At 52.1% G+C, this 15,570-nt stretch overlaps 5 protein-coding genes across 5 annotated transcripts; all 5 read right to left on the reverse strand.

Annotated features, from left to right (window-relative positions):
• Positions 1 to 172: 172 nt before the first annotated feature.
• Positions 173 to 1,741, reverse strand: PV08_07850 (uncharacterized protein; the record flags this gene model as incomplete). The annotated part of the gene is made up of 2 exons (XM_016382177.1): positions 173 to 1,575; positions 1,630 to 1,741. The coding sequence occupies 2 exons, from the start codon at positions 1,739 to 1,741 to the stop codon at positions 173 to 175; spliced, it is 1,515 nt and encodes a 504-aa protein (XP_016235279.1).
• A 721-nt stretch (positions 1,742 to 2,462) lies between these two features.
• Positions 2,463 to 4,704, reverse strand: PV08_07851 (uncharacterized protein; the record flags this gene model as incomplete). The annotated part of the gene is made up of 3 exons (XM_016382178.1): positions 2,463 to 4,024; positions 4,082 to 4,296; positions 4,364 to 4,704. 3 exons carry the CDS (start codon positions 4,702 to 4,704, stop codon positions 2,463 to 2,465), a joined length of 2,118 nt encoding a protein of 705 aa, XP_016235280.1.
• Positions 4,705 to 7,153: 2,449 nt separating this feature from the next.
• On the reverse strand, positions 7,154 to 8,289 carry PV08_07852 (uncharacterized protein; the record flags this gene model as incomplete). The annotated part of the gene is made up of 4 exons (XM_016382179.1): positions 7,154 to 7,323; positions 7,381 to 7,657; positions 7,711 to 7,860; positions 7,921 to 8,289. The coding sequence occupies 4 exons, from the start codon at positions 8,287 to 8,289 to the stop codon at positions 7,154 to 7,156; spliced, it is 966 nt and encodes a 321-aa protein (XP_016235281.1).
• A 1,384-nt stretch (positions 8,290 to 9,673) lies between these two features.
• Positions 9,674 to 12,687, reverse strand: PV08_07853 (uncharacterized protein; the record flags this gene model as incomplete). The annotated part of the gene is made up of 2 exons (XM_016382180.1): positions 9,674 to 11,653; positions 11,701 to 12,687. The coding sequence occupies 2 exons, from the start codon at positions 12,685 to 12,687 to the stop codon at positions 9,674 to 9,676; spliced, it is 2,967 nt and encodes a 988-aa protein (XP_016235282.1).
• Positions 12,688 to 13,962: 1,275 nt separating this feature from the next.
• PV08_07854 (40S ribosomal protein S19) lies at positions 13,963 to 14,698 on the reverse strand (the record flags this gene model as incomplete). The annotated part of the gene is made up of 3 exons (XM_016382181.1): positions 13,963 to 14,333; positions 14,461 to 14,524; positions 14,669 to 14,698. The coding sequence occupies 3 exons, from the start codon at positions 14,696 to 14,698 to the stop codon at positions 13,963 to 13,965; spliced, it is 465 nt and encodes a 154-aa protein (XP_016235283.1).
• Positions 14,699 to 15,570: the final 872 nt, after the last annotated feature.

Consider the following 15,570-nt stretch of genomic DNA (forward strand, 5'->3'; position numbering starts at 1 on the left):
CTGAGCCATCGGTATGCCTACCTCGTACGAGTAGGTAGGCCGTAAGGTAACAGGATACATTTCTATCACTACAAGAGGTCTTTTGCCCTCTGCGTGTATCCTATCCGCTTCTCGTCAAACAAACCATGCTACATGATACATCCATAAATAAGTCGTAACAGGCCAGGTACAGTCACCGGCCCGCGCTTGCCCTTGCGGCATCCACCTCTCTCTGAAGGGCTGCAAGATCGGCAAGGATATCCCTTTCCCCAAGACTCGAGTGCTTCTCGGTAGAGTCGTCTTGCGACTTCAAGGGATCTGTAATTCCCAACGCCAGCATACTTGGTCGTTGCGTATCGACAGAGCTACGACTAGATCCTCTACCTCTGCGAGGCGGCGGCAGTGGCGGAGGTGGCAGCTGACTCGATTTCTTTGGATATGATGGAGTCTGTGACGGCGTTGGCTGCTGGCTCGACTGGCTGCCAATCTCAGAGGTGGAAGCGAGATCCAGCGACGGGCGGCGCTCACCAAAGCTGGCTGAACGACGAGAAGGTGGAGGAGGAGGTGCTCTCGGCGTCGTTGTACTCTGAGGGCTCACGGGTGGGTCAGAATCACTCAGCACAGACTGTCGTGAAGAGCTGCTTCTTGTCAGTAACGGCTTGCTAGGTTGTTGTTGGCTTTTCCGGCGAGTGAGAGGAGGGGGTGGCGCTGCCCTCTTGCTGGCTTCGGGCACGTAAGAATTGCTTGATGTCTCGCCGAAGTCGAGTTGCTCCGATGAGGGTGATCTCATAGAACTCATCTCGGAGGAGGCATCATGCTTCGGGGGTAATGAGAGCGAATTGATGAAGTTGTCGAACTTGTTCATGGAACCGGAGTCAGATGTGGCATCCTTTGAGGCTTTCCCACGCCGACTTTTCGGTGGAGGGGGTGGTCGCTTGCTTGAAGAACTAGGTCCAGGTGTTGTTCTATGCTCAATGTGCTCTCGCATGTCCAGCTCTTCCGACGTGCGCGGACTTTCCTCGCGTGTGGTTGGGTTGATCTCGAAAAGAGAATGCTGCGAGATCGAAGCCGAGTCCGCACTGGAACTGTTGTCACTTACAGATTGCGTTGACACTGGTTGACTGGACGCTGCCTTTTCTCCTGGCGTTGCACTTCCGGTGAGCAACATCCTTTTGAAGGCATCCACGTCCATGATGGCCTTCGACGAGGCATTTTCCTTCTTTGCTCGAGAATCCAGATGTTGCCCAAATGATGGCCCTCTGGGAGCGCTGGCGAATCGTGCCAGAGTATCCTTCACAGCACTATCAGGGTTGATCTTCGGGGCGACCACAGGCGCGGTCACTATTGCGGTGTTGACCCTTGCATTTTCTAAGGCTTTCTCAATAGCACTATCATCCCCATCTCCAGGCTGTTCCGCAAAAGGATCGATGGCAAATGCATGGCTGTAGTCTGTAGGTGCAGGGAGAGGTGAGCTTTGAATGGGAGCATTTGATGGGAAATCCTGTCGGCTCGATTCTGGCGACGAGGAGTACGAAATGGGCGAGATTATCGCAGGAGGAGATGCAAAGTTCACATGTTTCTGAGACGTGGTTCGAACTGTAAGGGCCAACCGTCAATGGGATTCAGGTTTCCAGCAGCATTGAGATCTACCTTTCGTGTCTATCGACAAAGGCTCGGTGCCGCGCGGGCCGGGTGAAGTGTTGGATGAATTGCTGCCGCCAGCGCCTTTAGCAAGTGAACTACGGCGAAATGGATTGGACATTAGGTAGCCATGTACATTGCAGATGCGGTTCTGAAAAGATACTGCGGATGCTCAGATGAGGACGCATTTCACAGCAGACGAGTTAGGATGAACAAGGATGAACGCTTGGTGTCGTCCCCCGCGAAGTAAGCAGCAACTGTTCGGAATCTTTATGCAGGCATGTTCGGGTCCTTGTAAACGCCGGGCAGCGACAAATCGCATTTCGCCTCCACACTGTCAGGAAGGACGAACAATGTCCGCGGGAGGAATCTTCCTCTATGGTTCTATCCTGGGTTCTATCTTTACCTAGGTAGAATTTTCATAATGACTCTGAGACGACTTTTATCATTTATCTATTATGATTATCGACGGCCGAATAATGCCCGCCTTTGATAGCTCTATCTCTGCGATGTCCATATGCGAGTCTAGCTCATGCGTGTTGGATAGCCTGTAGCTCGTATCCAGCTTTCTAGTCCCCGATGTCCTGTGTCTCGTCTCCATATGAAGAAGCTCCTGATCCCTTGTGCAAATAAACAGTCATACAATATGTGCAATACGCCATTCCCAAAACCCTCTGACCATTGTCTATCAATCCAGCCCGACCAACGAGCCAGTCATCAAATGCAATGTCATCAGTGCCGGACTGACGAGAAGTGTCTTGAAACTCCAAACGCCGCTGCTGATGCGGATATGAGCGGGAAAATGCCATAGGTCTCGTCAATATGTGAAGCCGTCGACGGGGTTACTTTCCATTCTTAGTTTGAAACCATCCGTTGTCTCTCCAGTGCCAGGACTTTCCTCCCTTGACAGGATGGAGTAGCATTGGACGAACGACAGTGCGGCCATAGACTTCTTCCCATTCTTGGCCACCGCTTTCCAATGCTGTGATGCCAAGCAGCCGTTGGAAGACCGGCATAGCTTGTGCGGAGCTGTAGTACCAGGTCATGTTTGTCCAGGCGTACTCGTTCCATTTGCTGAAGGTACTATTCCAATAACCTCCAGCTTGTCCGAAAGGTCCCCCGTTGAAGGTTGATTGCAAAGTGTCGGCGGGCCAATGTCGGTCTGCAAAGATTGGATGTGGGAAGGTCGTGGACTTCAAGCCGTGGTGCAGACACATGGTCTGAGGGAACATCTCGGCGTCGATGTGATGGCCATTCTCAGCATTTTCGTAATTCATTATCTCCAGAACACGTCGACTGACCCTGCCCTGGGCAATGAGCGTAGCTCTTCTTGGGGTCGATGCACCTTGCGCGTAGCCCCAGAGGTAGTTTCGGAACCACCAGTTTGTGCCAGTGACATTAAAACTCGGCAAGAAGCCGACCCAGTCAGCATCCTCGCCAACGCCCCATTCATAGTTGTCTTCGAGCTCTTTGATCGGAGGTTTTGGTCCTCTGGGTCTGACTCCCTCTACAGGAACTGGACCCCAAACGTGGTGAGGGTCTTCACGTCTTGTTGACTCTCGGAAGGTGGTATCGAAGCCACCATGGATGGCAGGTATATAGACTCGACCGGCACGTTCCCAGATTCCCTTTCGAGGCTGATCCCGCGCAAACTTTTCCACCGATTCGAAAAAGTCCAAGTAGTGACCTGTAAAGCGAACATCAAATTCCCATTGGTAAAAGAAATCGAACTCGGGATGGTTTCGAGCGAACCATTGGATGATCATCCAGGGGCTCCGACCAACGAAGGCGTGTTCGGCCAGGTTCGAATAAAGACTTCTGATTTGTGCATGGTTCCAAACTTCGGTGATGGATCGAAACTCGGGTGGAATATGCTTCTCGATGGTTGCCTGAGGTTCATCCTCCCCAACGAAAAGTGGAACATTCTCGTCCTTGACGTGCAAGAGCAAAAAGACTTGATACTTGCCTCCACTTGCCAAGGCAGCCTCTGCAATCATCGCACGAATGTTGAGAACAGCATCGGCAGTCCACTTTGCACCTGTCCAAACACGAATGAGGATGGCAGTACGCTTTACCTTGTTGACCATGCCGGGCTCAAGGGTGGATGAGAGTGTTTTCGCCGATGGCCGGTCGTGCTTGTGACGGATGTTGGAGTACTGGATTGAATTCTGCGGACGTTCTTTGACTGGCCTGAATCGCTGCTTGTTGACAACTGCGCAAGTTTCTTGTAGCTCACCCCAGTCAACTTTGTCCCAATCAACATCAGAAGTCTTCGTCATATCGTCGAAATCCATGGCCTCAAATTGGTCCAGGCCGTATGCTTGGAAACGACCCAGACGATCGAAGGAGACGCTACCATCGAGGCCAGTCGCTTCATACGAACCAATGGCAGGTTCCACAGCGCCTGTACATTGTCAGAGTTCCCTTTAAGTTCTTTCCATGGTTGTGAGGTCGATCTTACCATTAGCTTTGCCGGGGTAGGCCCAGATTGCGTCCTCTTCGCTTTCATTGAGAGGCACACCCCGCGGACCAACACACGAAACAATCTGTGAGACTGGCTCCAACAAGTTCTTGTAGCCGTCGTACCGAATCATACGAGGTGCCTTGCTTTTGCAGTCAATTTCGCCCGATTCACAGAGATGCAGATGTGACGTTCCACGGGTCAAGCCGTCATGTCTGTAGCACAAGGCGTGGTCAGCAATTGCCCTTCATGGATACGGATAGGGTCTCGGGACCGGCGTACGTTTCAAATGACTTCCATGGCCACAACTCCTTTTTGGAATCTTGCATCATCTTGTCCATGAGTTGTTGTTCCGTCAGCTGTCTGGGAGGCGTAGATGCGTGAGCGGATGGAGAAGGTGGCTGTTGGCCTACGATCTTGACGAGGATGGCAAAGCCAATGACACTGGCAAGGATCTTGACAAGCAGTCGTAATCGAGGCATACAGATCTGCCATTTTGAAGGCTTCTTCCAGAAGTCTGATTTGGCGGGAGACCAGCCCGGAGGAGGAGTCTCAGGTTCCGGAGTGTCTTGAAGCAAGCCCATCTCAGAGCGATTGCCACTGAGGGTGAGTCTTCTGGTCATGGGGCGTGTTATTGCTATCAAGACACAAGCGGAACGAGAGACAATCGGGTGCCAGGGAGCGACGGAAGCTGAACTGACGACAAGTCGAATGTTCTTGTTCGCGACGCCGGACAACGTTGAGGACAGGGGAGGTACGGTCGGTTAGGTGCGAGGGTGCGAGGGTAAGAGTAAGGGTAAAAGCGCGACATGCAGTGACAGTGAAGTGGGAGATGTGGTCGCGACCGGCGTTGAAAGAGGTGGCAGAGAGCAGAGACAGTGAAGCAATGTCGGCACAGCCAACGTAAACAAAGCGAGTGTGAGCGAGGCCAAAGGCAGGTGCAGTACAGTACCAGCGGAGCGAAATATCGCTAAGGGCAAGACAACGAGAAGAGGCCAGCCATATACGAGTGCTCGCATGGGTTGCGACTATTCACGATTCATCATCCTCCGTACACATCTCCAGTTTTCTGAAGGGGAAATGCCCACAAAAATTGTAGACCGGCGGCGAGGTAGAAACATACTGTCCGCCACTGACAGGGATCCAGGGACTGGACAGGATTGGCGGGACACCTGCATGCACCAGCAATCACTGTCCACCCAGCTGTGGGATCCGCATGGGGAGATGACAACTTGGACCGCAACCGGGAGTGATGCCGTGGATTCAGAGAAACACACAAGTTGCGCAGCATGGACAAAGGAAGATATCGATGATGCAGCGCGGGCCGAGATGGTGTGGGATGGTGCGTGGTAGCTGGACTTGAGCCGCACATGTCAACACCGCCCACGGAGTCTTGTAGCCTCATCCCTGTACTTGAGCCGCCGTCGTTGTCTCTCTATGGACCGATGGCCCGATGGGTTCGCTGTCGCTGTGGTCAAGCTTTGTGGTCAGCGATCTTGCCAGGCCCAAAGCGACATGGTTCGAGGTTTATTAATAGGCTAACCACTCCGGACAAAGTCCACAGACTACAGCACATCACATCCTGGCCAAGGTTCGACATCGAAGTCCGGAAAACTACTCCAAGCGACGGCGAGTGAGTGCACATCCAAGATTCCGGGAAGATGGTGTCGGGAGTGGCATAGAGAGTCAGAGGGAGGATGAGGGAGTCAACAGTCTCAGTACCAGTGTGGGTACATGCCCTCCCCGTGGCCACGAGTACTCTTTATCGAAGATTTATCTATGTCAGCTTCGTGGTATAAAGAACTTGACGGTGTGGATCAAGCAGACGTAGACGGCGCATTCTGACCAACATTTCCAGACGCCATTTCGCTCTTGATGTCCGTCCTTTGGTCGGGTATCAACTCCAGTAGAACCTCACCGGGGAGACTGGTAAAAGCGGAATCCTGTAAGGCCATCGGGGGGAAACTCTATTGTTTGTTAGGGGCGTCTTAGGGGCTTCTTTAGGGGCCGCATGCCCCTAGCGAGCCTGCTTAGGCCTGCTTAAACGCTGGCCACTAGCCCAAGCCAGCTTTTTGTTGAGCTAAAGATACTTGTGCTCGGGAGGCAAAAAGGGACTGACGTCAAGTGCCAACAATCGGGCATTTTCTTTCCCCCACCAAAATTCTATCCATGTGTCCAAAGCGCCACAGGAGTTACTGTACAGCTTTTTACAAGAAACTTGAGACGCGTACAGTTGACTGATGAGAACGAAAATCCACACCACGGCCCACGACCATTTGCCATCCCAGATCCTTGTTTTTGTCGCGGGTCTTTTCTGTCCATCAACCATGGTCGTTGATCGGCATCAACTGTGGAGGATTCGTTGTTTCAGCCATGTTGATCATGCAACAATTTGTATCAGCCGCATCATCTCATCAATATCAGCCTCCCTGCTGACGACTCGCTTCGGGGAAAAGAGGGAAGCCAACATCTGTAAAGCACAATATTATTGGCCCTCTATGGCCTGCTATTAGACAGCCGAATCGACTCCCTGCTCATCTCGTCTCACGTCCGGAGTGCACTATCCGCAGAGTACACCCATGGACATGGGCACCCAGCCATATCATTGCGACATCTCAAGGGCCGGCTTTGCATGGAGTGTATGGTATCCGTCCTCACTCGGGAAAGTCGCCGGTCAAGGATTTTCCGAACATGACTCACACCAGATAAGAATAATCACGACATTCTGACCCGACACCACCGCTACGGAGTACCGCTCTCGGTCAAAGCCTGCCTAAAATAAATTTCGCTGTGGATTGTAATGCACCAGAGGCATTTTCTTCAACTTGTCAATGATGGCTTGCACTTGTCCAAGTTTTCTTCCCCCACGATCCGGACGTTATCAGTGACGTTTACTAGCTTCAACGCAGACTCAGACTGCTAGGCCAGCCTACCTACCCAATCAGTAACGCCATACTCCGTGCTTCCTCCAGCTTTCTACAAGACGTGCCGCGCTCCGATCAACATGCTCCCGTCAAACGACCTTTGTACAACCTGGTGTACTCGTACCCCGCCACGAGGACAGTCTCCGGCCTACCACTCGTGCTCTGGGCCGACTAGCTTGCACAGTGTGTCCTCCTCAACAGCATCCGCCTGGGCTTGGGGTATGGCATAGTCGATGTTTTTACCTTCGGCTTTTTCACGTTCAGCATGCTGAACCAGGATTGCGCGAACTTTGTCCAGGTACCATTTGACGGCATGTTCTGTCATCCCGTCATCAGCCCGAGGATTCCGTTACTGAACAAACATGCTTGTCTCACCTTCAACGGAGTGCAACCTGCCTATCCCAAGGACACCATTCTTGAAGCCCTTTTGGGCATTGACTGCCAACTCGACATCCTCGGTTTCCACAAATCTCCAGTACGCGATATCATGCTGCATCCAATGGTCATAGTCGGCACTGGGTTTCTTCATGGTCGATCTCCGGTAGGTCTCGCTGTCATAGGATGTCTTGAGTGCTCCGGTAGCATTGAATCGCCCAATGAAGAGGAGATTCTCACTGAACGTGACGACGCCTAAAGGGTACAACCACGTGATCTAACGAGTCAAATGCGTCAATAGATCTTGTTGCAGTGGGCTGGAGAGTGAACTCGTAGACTCACGTATGCTTCCGACAACCCCTCCTTCTTTGGCGGCAGAAAATGCCGTGATGCACCATGTCCTTGACGAAGATAGTATTGGTCAAGGGCGAAATCTTTCGGCAAGGTTGTCGGGTGCCCTGTTTGGCAGTGGTAGCATTCCTACGTTCGGTGAAATCAACTCGTGAGCCCCGTGCAGGTACGCTGACGAAGTCTACCAACCTGAAACCCATCCACGAATGTCTTCCAGTTGTACTCAGTTCCTCCGACGCTGCTGTTCCAAGTATGGTCATACTCCCAACCGTCGGTGGGAAACAGAGCAAACTCGTTTCCGACGACTTTTCCGGTGGCCGCCTCTGGCATCGGCTCGAAATCATCACCAAACTGCTCCTCAAAACTCACCGCCGGAGTGTCTCGAGCGTCGAAATTGACAAAGATGAAGCCCTGCGGAGTGACGTGGGTATGGATCTTGAAGAGAGAATGGGCCTTAGGATCAAAGTCCGGCAGGCCATTGTACTCTCTGGCTCGGTGCAGCTCTCCAGTCGGGAGATACGACCTGTTTTTGGGGGGGACCCGCGCAGCAGTGAGCATTCCGTCGGCTTGAGACTCGGTGTATTTTGTTCAATCGTGGGAGAGAGATGGGCTCACCAGCCATGAAATCGACATGCAAGTACCGTACTCGACCCGCAAGCCTTTTGTGTGACTGGATGGCCCCGGTGTCGACAGATGTTATGGAACGCATTGATGTTGCCATCCTTGTCCCTTATCATGAAGAAGTTCCACCCAAACATCTGCAGACACAAAAACGCGTGTTTAGCTTCTCTGAACTGCAGACCACGAAGCCTCTCGGGGCAGAAAAAGCACTTACTTCCATGGTCAAGTAATCGCCTGTCTTTTGAAACCGGGCTTTGAAACTCGCAACATGCCACAACTACAATGACGAACAAACAGAACGCAATCACGTTAGCCAAACCATTTCCCGCATTGGGCGGCACTTGAGGACAACCGTGTCAGAACACCCAGAGAACTCGCAGAGTCGGCCCCCTCCTTTGCGTCGGATGGTTGTTTCTCATGGTATCCAGGGAGGGACAGGGACGAACGAAGCAAGCCGCACACATCGATTCAATGTATCAGGGAGGCAGACTCACCGTCGAGAACAAAGCCCTTCTCTCCAGCTGAAAGATCTTCTCATCTCGGTACCATCTTTTTTTGCGCCGCGTCAAGTCAGCTCAGGCAGGTAGATAGGTAGGTAGGTGGGGAGGTAGATAGGTAGGTAGGTGGGGAGGTAGATAGGGGCGGATCTAGAGATCTCTCACCTTGACGGAGCCAGGTCATGCGTTTTCCGGCCCAGGTCGACTGGTCGGAGATTCTTCTCTCTGCCTTTCTGCAGATATCCCCCGTCCGCGAGGAACCTAGTGCTATCAACCGTTGTCATTTTCAGGGTTTCGTAGTGACCGCAACGACAACAACAATGGTGGTGGTGGTGGTGGTGGTGGTGGTGACAATAATAATGCGATAAGAACTACGGAGTATCTCAGCTAAGTCTTGCCCTCTTCTCGCCCCTCGGCCAAGGTAATCAGGACGACAAATATATCTCTCGCCCTTTACTATGAGAGTAATGGGAATCCACGTTATATTCATTGGTTCATGGTCAGATAACAAAGGTCGTCTGGCTACGGAGAAGGCCGTCTGGGGTAATACAACAGTGTCCAACCTGGGAGCTGAGGCATATTTTTACTGCATTTGGTCTTTGGCTTTTACGACTCCCGCTCGACTCTTCACGCGACTCACGCACTATCTTATCTGTACCTGGGCAGTTATTAACTTGGCCCTACTTGACTGCTGCCAAAACTATCGGTAACAAATAGACTCAAAATCACCTCTGTGTGCGCCTAGTACATTGTTGCCATCGTCGTTGCGTGTATTTTTGGTTCCTCTCTTCCCCTAAGCCCAAGTTAGTGTGCCCCCAAAAACATCACCCCCGGCTCGTTTCATCCGCTTGCAACCTTCCTCTCAACGTATATTTTGGCATTCTTGCCCTGTCACCACCTACAACTCCGCTACTGCCTGTCAACGCCGCGCGCAGGTCACCGAGTGAGAACGTTCCCCTCGCATGTTGATATGGTCTGAGAGGAGTGGCGTGTGAAGTCGAGACAGGTATCGCGCGCCGCTCCTGCTGCAAGGAGGAAGAAGACGAAGAAGACGACAAAGGCTCAATAGCATCAGTGACTGGTTTGGACAGGGTACCGATGATCCCTGGCGACGTTGCGCACGAGTAGTCTGACGCTGATACCGGGGACAAAGGAGCCGTGGACCGCCCTGTGACCGATGCGGTGCTCTCGGCCAATGAGTCCCGCTGGTATACGTGCCTAGGCGAAGCCTGGACTGAGCTGCCCTGCGCTTCACAATTGTCACGAGGCATCTGCGTGGCAGGAAAGGCACCTGGCATCTTCGAGAGGAGGTCGCCGCCTCCGGGACATCTGGCTGGGAGCTCTGGCACGGTTGGGATGTTATCGCCTGACCGGGAACCAGTTTTGTATCTTCGACTCGAAAGGGAATTTGGCCGTCTAGGCGTACGAGGACCTCCAGCCATAACGTACCTCCGTATGGATTGCCCGGCTTCCAAGCCACATGTGCTGTCCTCAGATATTCGAGACACGCCAGCAGAGGATTGGTCTTGTCCTGCCTTGCATAAGCCGGCCCTGTTCATCAGAGACTGATTTGCAGACGCTCCTATCGCAGCGTCGGCGCCGCCCGTTGACTTGGGTTGCGGCTCCAAGACAGACAGCAAGCGATTAGACGTTGCAGCGAGCTCGACAAGGGATGGTGTAGGCGTAACAGTGGGACTCGGTGTAGGCGATGGCACTAGTCGGTCATCCTGCTGTAGAGGGGTTGAATGGCCGGACATAAAAGGCCCAATGGCTGTAGCTTGTTCTTCAGTTAGACCGACTGGTTCCTCGTCTGCCTCGACAGCGGCAAGCACAAGGCGGGTATGGTAGGCCACCATGTTATGTCGCCTTTCGGATATGTGTTGAAACCAGGCAAGGTCTGCAGCCACGGCCGTCCGGTGTGCTTCGAAATAATTGGCGTATCTGGTCGTGATCATGGCAATCTTGGTGTCGCTGGCCCGTTTCACCACGTCCAGCTCGCTGGAGGCACTAACGTTCAAAGTCTTCATCTCCATCTCATGCTTCTTGAGGAGCTCTTGTAATTTGTCCTTGCGCTGATTCCTAAATTTCTCATGCAGGCGACACTCTCGTGCTTCTTTGTCAGATTTACCATGGAGATGCATCCTTATCTCCAAAAATAAGTCGTCTTCCAGTTCATCCTGCTCATGAGTGAAAACGCCAACATCCGATCTGTGTTTGCGTTGGACAAAGGCGGTCCTTCGATCGATATTTGACTTTAGCTTAGCTTGTAGCTCCTCGGCTTCAACTCTCTGCTTCGCCAACTCGCAATTGCGCTCCTCCAGGAGGGCACGCGTGGCTTGCAGGTGTCGGCTGTCGAGGGCTTGCTTCTGGGTCTGGCTGATGTTGATCAATGCCGATTGCATTGCATTGCAAGTGTCCAGGATAGACTCTCGGAGAGCGAGCCGGTACTCGCGCTCAAGTCGTTCCTCTTCTAGCCTCCTTGAAGCTTCCTCTTGCCGTCTCTCCTCCTCTAATCTTGTGAGCTGGGCCTCCTGCCGTCTCCTTTCCGCTTCCTGCTGTGCTTGTTCCCTTTGCCGGTCTGCCGCTTCACGACGTTCCAGAGCTTCAACCTGGGCGACGGTGCGAGCAAGTTCCTCTGCCTCTGCATCAATCGTAACTTGTCTGTCCACCCTTCGTCGTCTTAGATCTGCTTGCCGGTTGACTTCATCGACTTCATTGCATCCACAGGTTCGCCATTTTGCTCCACACACGTAGCAGAATTGAGAGCCGCACTTGCAGGTCATGTGGCGACATCCAGAAGCTCGCTAAGAGAAACAGTCAGCAAGCCAGCGGGCTGGCAAAGAATACGTACCTCGACCAAGGCCCGACAACTGTGACAGCGTCTCCAGCCCTCAAGCTCCGCAAGAGATATTGTGGCCTCCAATCCGAAATCCTGAGGACAATCTACTGACTTGCCATGTGCGGAGCCTCTGCAGATACTGCAAATTTTGCCAGAGCAATAGGGACACTTTTGGTCGGAATGACGAGTGCGTCGAAGGTTTGCGGGTGGGATCCATTTCGAGCACCGTACGTTAGGGCAGTACCATCGTTCTTGAGCAGGGATCGAATATTCAGCAGCTTTGTTTTTGTACATTTTCTGCTGTTTCGCATCGAGCGGCTGTAGAGCTACCGAGAGCGGAATCTCGCTCAGGCAGCATTTAGGTGGATAGTTACTTTCATTCTGAAGCGCTGTCATGATCAGCGTGGTTAGACATGCTTTGCAGTAAGAATGACCACAGGGAAGTTTGGTAGTCTCCGCCGAACGGAACTCTTCGAAGCAACCGGTACATTCAAAGACGTTGGAGTCATGCACCAGGACTACTTCAGACCTCGCGCGTAGCTGCCCTGTTTTTTCGGCTTTTTGCCTGAAGGCTGTGAGAAGGTCTCTTGTAGATTCCAGGATGCCATGCCTGCCACTTTGGGGGGTGTATGGGCGTTTGCTGGTATTCTGGAGGCTCCACAAACCAGGCATTATTCTGCGGCGACTAGCCCCAGAGTCTTTTTCTTCCCTGTACTGTGACGAACCAACTGAGGTAGCCGAGGATGCTGCCTCCGATGGAGAAGTTTGTGCCAACGGTTGCGTAAAGCCACTTGTCTCTGAGCCTGTTAAGGCTTCCTTTGCAGCCGCGCTGGGGTTCGAGGGTGTGATTTTTGTCGGTTTATTGGTCACATTGAGGGACCAGGTTAGTATATCCTTAAGCTTCGGAGGTAGAGATTCGTCTTCGTTGTGCAATCGGAGCTCTTCTGGTATAGGTTTTCCAGTCCACCCTTCACAAGACCGAAGCTCTGAAGTCTCCATCTCGAATATTTTCTGTTCTTCACTCTCGGTAGGATCTCCGCCAGGCAAAGATTCACAGCGATATGCAAGCATTGGTGAGAAGGAAATCATGGAAGTCTGGGCAAGGGAAGGGTAAGAAGAGGAGCACAAGGGTGTGTCGCAGTTCTGGAGAAGATATCCATCAATGCATATCAGAAGCATTTAGCAGGCTGTGACATGAAGGCTGTGTCGAGTCGCTTCACTACAGGCATACTTGGGCAAAGCACCCAGCGACTGCCGAACTATTATCTGACGAAGAGGGCTCAGGTGGACAACTCGAGACCTGAACGGACTGGTAAGGCGCATCAGGCTATATGAGATTGTTTTCTGTGTGTTCATAGTGACACCTAGCGGGGCAGCGGAACATTAGGACAGCGACGGCGTGCTTGGATAAAGCCAAAAGCGCAGCTCATACTGGGCCATGTCGATTCGGCTCGAGGACACAAGTTGTCCCGTATATCATGTGAACATCGAGGCTGCCTTTCGTACTCCAGGCGAGTACTCCTTACAATACGCCTTACCGCATAAGGTGTAGGGAGGCTCCAGTACGGCTGATCAGGCTGTGCAGAGGTGCCTTGAGAGCCATACTGATAGTGAAAGAACGGTATCATCGCCACACGATAGGCATACTGCTCAACGGCGTGATGGGCAGTTGCCGAATTATCCTCGAGTGTTGGTCGAGGAGGTTGCGAAGACAAGAAGAACACTTGGTGAGGAGCTTTGTTCTTCGACTTGCCACAAATTACTGACCCGTGGTGGTGGAACGGAAAATATATATTTCCGAATGCCGAGAATTAAAATTATGCGGATACGGGCCTGCACTGTTTTGGCAATTTGGAATGGACTTGAATTGTCCGTACATGGAAGACAATCTGCGTTCTGTACACCATGGTCTACGATGGAACTGGATGGTCTGCTATCCGATAGTGGAATGCACCTCTACTGGTTTGGCTTCAGCAGACAGGATCGACTGAGGTGGGTGGCCATGGCTGAAGGAAACGAAACGAGGATTCGAGAAAACCGAGCAATGTTGCAACATTGAAATAGTTTCATTGAGCCTCGTCTGCCTGAATCATGCCGATGGACCTTGCAACTGATGGCCAGATGACGATTGACCCGCCCATGCAAGAATGCTTTCCGCTTTGTAAAAAGCTTTTTCATGACTCTTGTGGTCACATTCCGTCTGCAGCTGAGTGCAGAAGACACTGGAATAGCATTTCCGTATGCACCCCTCGACGCCGCTTTTGGATTTCACATTTATTCTTCGTCCTCATCACCCTCGACCGCGGTTTGAGCAATACGATCCAGATCTCGCATACCGGCTTGCGTGATTCTTCGGCCACCTTTTCCGCTCGCACCTTCATCATCCTCATCAACCTTCTCCAAGATTCCTAGCTTCTCCAGAGCTTGCATGACTTTTCGGTCAACCGATCCCGAGGCGTCGACGTGGTGCGAGGGTCTTGAGCCACGGTTCTTTGTGCTTCCATGAACCTTTCGCAGGCGGCCAACACCAACAGACTTTCGGAGATAGACATGTCGCGCCACAGCAGCAGCTCGAACGTAGAACCAATCGGGGGACTGAGGAGGAAGTTCGTTGGAGTGTGACGTCTTGACGGTATCAACCCAGCCTATGCAGACGCAGATGTTAGCAATGCCGTGGCGATGAGTTGGTTCATAGTAACCCAGAGCAGCATACACTGCCTCCGAGCACCTTGAGATTTCTGGGGATTAAAAACCAATGAGGCCCAAACTCACCTGGTATTTGGAGCTTTCCCTGTCTCTTCAGGAAATCGGCATAGGCGTTGATGAATTTTTGCGCCTAGAGGACTTCTAGTCAGCGGTGTTCTCATTTTCCCAACCGTTGCAGGTGGTTCCCAATGTGTCCTCCAGCAACTCCTGGCTCTTTGTGATTTTCGACTCGAGGGGGCTTCGGCGTTCGTGATTCTGCAAGAGGCGCACTTACATCGACATCGCGTACGGTAACTCCACCCATGATTGCGGTTGTTGTCTGAAATGGCCTGCAATCGACGTGGAATTTGAGCGGACTGTGGAGGATCGTGAAGAGTCGTTTGTCGCAAGGCAAATTCAACTTGTGCACACAAAGCCAAGACCTAATTCTTGGCATTTACATCCGAACTTTAGCCGTTGCGTCTGGGCCTCGCCAGTGCAACACCAACCTTTGTTTACTTCTACCCAGATCTCAGAATTCCTTTGAGCTGATATCGAACCTCACTGCACTCCTATCCTTGTTGATGCCCTAGTGTTCGGTTTGTCCTGTACCAGGCAGTCAGCCCTACTCAAGCTATACCATGTACCTGGTGCAATTGTCGTCTTACCGCTGGATGATTCTCATTCTGCCACAGCCTCACGAACGGCTCACTGATTGTTCAGTCACCAGTAACTCTTAGACTTTGGGTTGTGGTCATCTTGTTCTTATCCCATGGCATACCTGCACTCAACTCTCCCTCCATAGTCCTCGCGAGACATGAAACTGCAACCTCATCTCCCGCATCGCCTGCGACGCCTTCGCCGCAAACAAACATGTGTGCCTTTATGGTGCTATATCAGGCAACTGGGGCATCCATATCCTCTTCAATCATCCTCGTCTCCTTGTACAGTGTTCATACCATGCAATATCAGGTTTCTCGTGCACTTGCTGCTCTTGTTGCAACATGCTTGCGTCTCTCGCGCTTCGCGGTTGCAATTCTACTTTATGGGCGCAAATGCCTGAAGAATGCACTATGCGATTTTTTCTGATGCACGTATTCAATGGAGCGAAATCTTGTCTGCCAATCATCACCACCGCTGCCTGCAACATCTTGAGGTTGTGACCGCCTTTCCTGATGAAGCACCATTTGCGAAATG

The sequence above is a fragment of the Exophiala spinifera genome (assembly GCF_000836115.1).
Source record: "Exophiala spinifera strain CBS 89968 unplaced genomic scaffold supercont1.5, whole genome shotgun sequence".
Taxonomy (NCBI): Eukaryota; Fungi; Ascomycota; class Eurotiomycetes; order Chaetothyriales; family Herpotrichiellaceae; genus Exophiala; species Exophiala spinifera.